At 53.9% G+C, this 3,533-nt stretch overlaps 1 protein-coding gene across 3 annotated transcripts; it reads left to right on the plus strand.

Annotated features, from left to right (window-relative positions):
- The first annotated feature begins 545 nt into the window (after window positions 1–545).
- CCRL2 (C-C motif chemokine receptor like 2) lies at window positions 546–2,740 on the plus strand. 3 transcript variants are annotated; one of them, XM_040994354.1, is made up of 3 exons: window positions 546–980; window positions 1,652–1,852; window positions 2,489–2,740. In XM_040994354.1, exons 2-3 carry the CDS (start codon window positions 1,664–1,666, stop codon window positions 2,702–2,704), a joined length of 405 nt encoding a protein of 134 aa, XP_040850288.1. In that variant the 5' UTR covers window positions 546–980; window positions 1,652–1,663; the 3' UTR covers window positions 2,705–2,740. The 3 variants fall into 3 exon arrangements, with proteins under 3 accessions (XP_040850288.1, XP_040850286.1, XP_040850287.1); XM_040994353.1 differs by having other exon boundaries at window positions 565–791; window positions 864–980; window positions 1,652–2,740; XM_040994352.1 differs by having other exon boundaries at window positions 563–980; window positions 1,651–2,740.
- Window positions 2,741–3,533: the final 793 nt, after the last annotated feature.

Genomic DNA, 3,533 nt, shown 5'->3' on the forward strand with positions numbered 1-3,533 from the left:
GAGAAAAAAACCTCCCGAGGTGTTCTAGCAGCTTTTATTTGCTTGGGAAACCTTGTTTCCTATCAACCTAAGTCAGGGACTTAGGTTTGCCGACTCATCACCATCCCAGCCAGGAGGGCCTCACACGTGCAGAAAGGGAGCAGAGCATGCGCCCTTTAGCTTTGGAAGGTATGTTGTCTGGGGCTCTGGCCTTGCTGACCGCAGGCCTTTGTCAAGACGACTGCCTCCATTATTCTTACGGCTTCCATTCTCGAACACCTGGCACCCTGTTCTCAGTCCTTCTCTGGCCGCTGCTGACTCTCGCTAAGGAGCTGATGTGTGAGCTTGCTATCTCAAGAACACCACCTGCCTGCGAGGGCTTGAGCTTTTCTGTCCGTTGGCTGCCTAGCAGACAGGATGCCTCAGTAGTGTTTGTGCTGAAAACACTAGATTTCTGCCTCCAGCCCCCGGGTCTGCCCTCGTGCTGACCTTGGGCATTCCCCTGCCCTGCCAACACAAAGCTGGCGGCTGCTGCCCACTCAGAGGGCTCAGTGTCAGCAGTGAGCCTCGGCACCTGGACGTCACTGCCCGGCTATATCACTGGAGGCAGAGGGACTTGGCTCCCTTATCTGCGACAGCCAGGAGGACAGCTGACTGAAGGCCACTAAGAAATCAAAGGCGGGGTGCAGGGCCAAGGGGGAGGAGAAATAACTTCCCAGTTTCTTGCAGAGCCTGCCCAGAGAGCAGACAGAGATAGAGGTCTGAGGAGCTCTCAGCATCTTGACCTCGCTCGTCCCCGGGTCTGCGGCTGAGTGAGTGGGCAGAGCCACCGGCGGGGAGTGGGGGAGCAGGCGGCAGGCAGCAGCGGTTCCCTCACCCTTCAGGGTCAGGAGCAGTCCAGGAGGAAGCGCTTCACTGCCCAGGAGGCCCAGACATTCCCACGGTTGCCTGCATAGTGGGTGGGGAGCCTGTGCCCGGCTCTCCAGGAACACAGTCACGGGGTAAGTAGTTGCCAGAGGGCTCCCCCAGCTGTGCCCGCCCGTGGGTCAGCCTGGAGTGGTTTCACTTTTGTAAATGCTTGTTTATACCCTCAGACAGGGAAACAGCTAAGCCAGCCACAGGAAGCTGCAGCAAGGGAGTGAGCCAAACCTTTGAAGCATGTGGGGCAAGAATGACCTGCGCTTATTACTTGAACTTAAGCCTGTATCTGTTGGGTGGTGTGCCTTCTCCCATGCTGTTGTCAAGTGGACAAGGCTTGTTTCTGCTGAAAGGGCTGACAGGAAGCCAGCATTGCACCTGCTCTCTGCCCAAGTGCCTGGCACCCAAGGGACACACAGGTGGCGAATAAGTGGCTGGCTGAGGCGAGGGCTTCCAAAGGTTCCGGTGGGGGGCAGAGGTGGAAATGTGTATTATGCCAAAAATCTCTGCATCGATTTCCAGATTTTTCTCAACCAAAATAAACTGATCCTCCATGTGCTTTCTTGGAGTTTTCTGGAAGATTAGTGGCTCTGGGGCAGGCGGGGGTGGGTGTCTGAGGAGTGTTAGACTTCTGACAGATGGACATGAACATGGGCTGAAATGAAGTAACAGACGGTGTAGCCGCCCGGGCACCGGTCCCATTGGTGGCTGCCTCTGGGGTAAGCAGAAAGATCAGCTCTGGTTTCTCCCCAGGGCCGGCACAGAGATGGATAACTCCACGGAGGCCCCAGAAGACGAGTACGACGTGCTCATAGATGGCGACCTGCAGAGCAGCGAGCCCCCGCCGTGCGACATGGACGCCGCCAAGGTGCTCTCGCCCCACCTGCTTCAGCCGCTGTTCTTCACTGTGTTCACGCTGGGCCTGCTGGACAACATCTTGCTGGTGCTGATCCTGGTAAAACAAAAAGGACTTAAACACACAGAGAACTTGTATCTCCTGAACTTGGCAATTGCCAATGTGTGCTTGTTGCTCAGCCTGCCCTTCTGGGCTCTGGGTGCCTGGTCCGAGGACCACACCAGGTGCCAGACATTCACCGGACTCTACTGGATGGGCATCCACGGCGAGGCATGCTTCAGTTCCCTCCTGATGGTGCACAGCTGCTCCCTGGCGCTCTCCCCGAGGCAAGGAGGGCCCTCGGCCACCAGGAAGGTGCGCCGTGGCGTGGTAACCACCATGCTGGCATGGATCTTGGCGGTCGCCATGACTTTGCCGGAATCCATCTTCTACAAACCTCCCGTGGAAGGTCAGAAGCTCAGCTGCTCCTTCCGCAGGCCCCACTTCCTGGCGGTGGAGGAGACGCTCTGGAAGCGTTTTCTGACTTTAAAGATGAACATCCTGGTGTTTTTCCTTCCCCTGTGTGTGTTTGTCTTTTGCTGCTCTGTGCGGATAAGAAAACCGCTGAGGAGCGGAGCTGGGGGCGACGGTCTTTGCTGGCTGGTTTTGGCCATCATGCTTGCCTTTCTTCTGATGTGGGCACCCTTCCATGTTGCACTTTTCCTGTCCACGTTCCAAGAATGCTTCCCACTGCAGGACTGCCAGAGCAGCCACCACCTGCACGCAAGTGTTCAGATCACCAAAGTCATTGCCACCAGCCACGGTTGTGTCCCTCCTCTCCTCTGTGTGATTCTCCACAAGCCAATCCGGAAATACCTCAGCCACCTGTTCCATCCAAGCTGGTGCACCCCACGCCGAGCTGGTGAGGACGCTGGGCAGGCCCCGCTAAGGAGTCTCACCACTTACTTGTAAGCTAGTTTCCAAATAAACACTGCTCCTTGTCTCTGCCTGCTTGGTGTAAGTTTCCAACACGCTTGTGCAAATGGGAGGCATAGGATTCAGAAAGAGCTGAGGGGTGGTGAGTGCGCAGTTACCAAGCACTGACTTTATCTCAGATACCTTACTGGTGCCTGAGCAACTGTGCCCCTCCTGATGTACCCATAGTGGGGGAGACGTTAGTCCCATTTCTCTAAGAAGCAGACACAGAAATGTGCCTGTGGGTCACACAAGTAGAAAACCCAGGGCTGAGGCTGGCACAGTAGCACTGCACGTTAAGCCACCATGTGCAATGCCAGTGTTCCATACCGGAACACTGATGCGAATCCCTGCTGCTCTGCCTCTGATCCAGTTCCTGGTTAGTGCATCTGGGAAAGCAGCAGGTGACAGTCCATGAACTGTGGGCCCCTGCTACCCACACAGGACAGCAATAGCCTTGGCCCAGATCTAGCTGCTGTGAGCATTTAGGGAATGAACCCTAAATGGAAGATTCTTTCTCTCCTTTCTTCCCTCTTCCTTCCAAATAAATAAGTAGATATTTTTTAAACAGAAAAAAGCAGCAGTACTGAGACACAAACACAGCTATTGTTTGTCTAGAACTTTTGCTATATAGTCCAGCACACCAAACTTGCAAAAACTATAAATATGGTGCTTAAAAAAAAAAAAAACAGTTAAACCACATTCCAAATTAGAGGCAATGCATTTCTACAGAAGTACTTTTTCAGGCACACTGTTTTCTTTTTAATTTTTTTCATTTGATTTGTGAAACAGAGCTCCCATTCACTGATTTACCTTCCAAATGACC

Source organism: Ochotona curzoniae, unplaced genomic scaffold (assembly GCF_017591425.1).
Source record: "Ochotona curzoniae isolate NIBS_2020 unplaced genomic scaffold, NIBS_Ocur_1.0 contig_908, whole genome shotgun sequence".
NCBI classification, from domain to species: Eukaryota; Metazoa; Chordata; class Mammalia; order Lagomorpha; family Ochotonidae; genus Ochotona; species Ochotona curzoniae.

Excerpts from the sequence above, each read along its gene's own strand:
- CCRL2 (XM_040994352.1), top strand. The coding sequence starts at position 1,664 with ATGGATAACTCCACGGAGGCCCCAGAAGACGAGTACGACGTGCTCATA.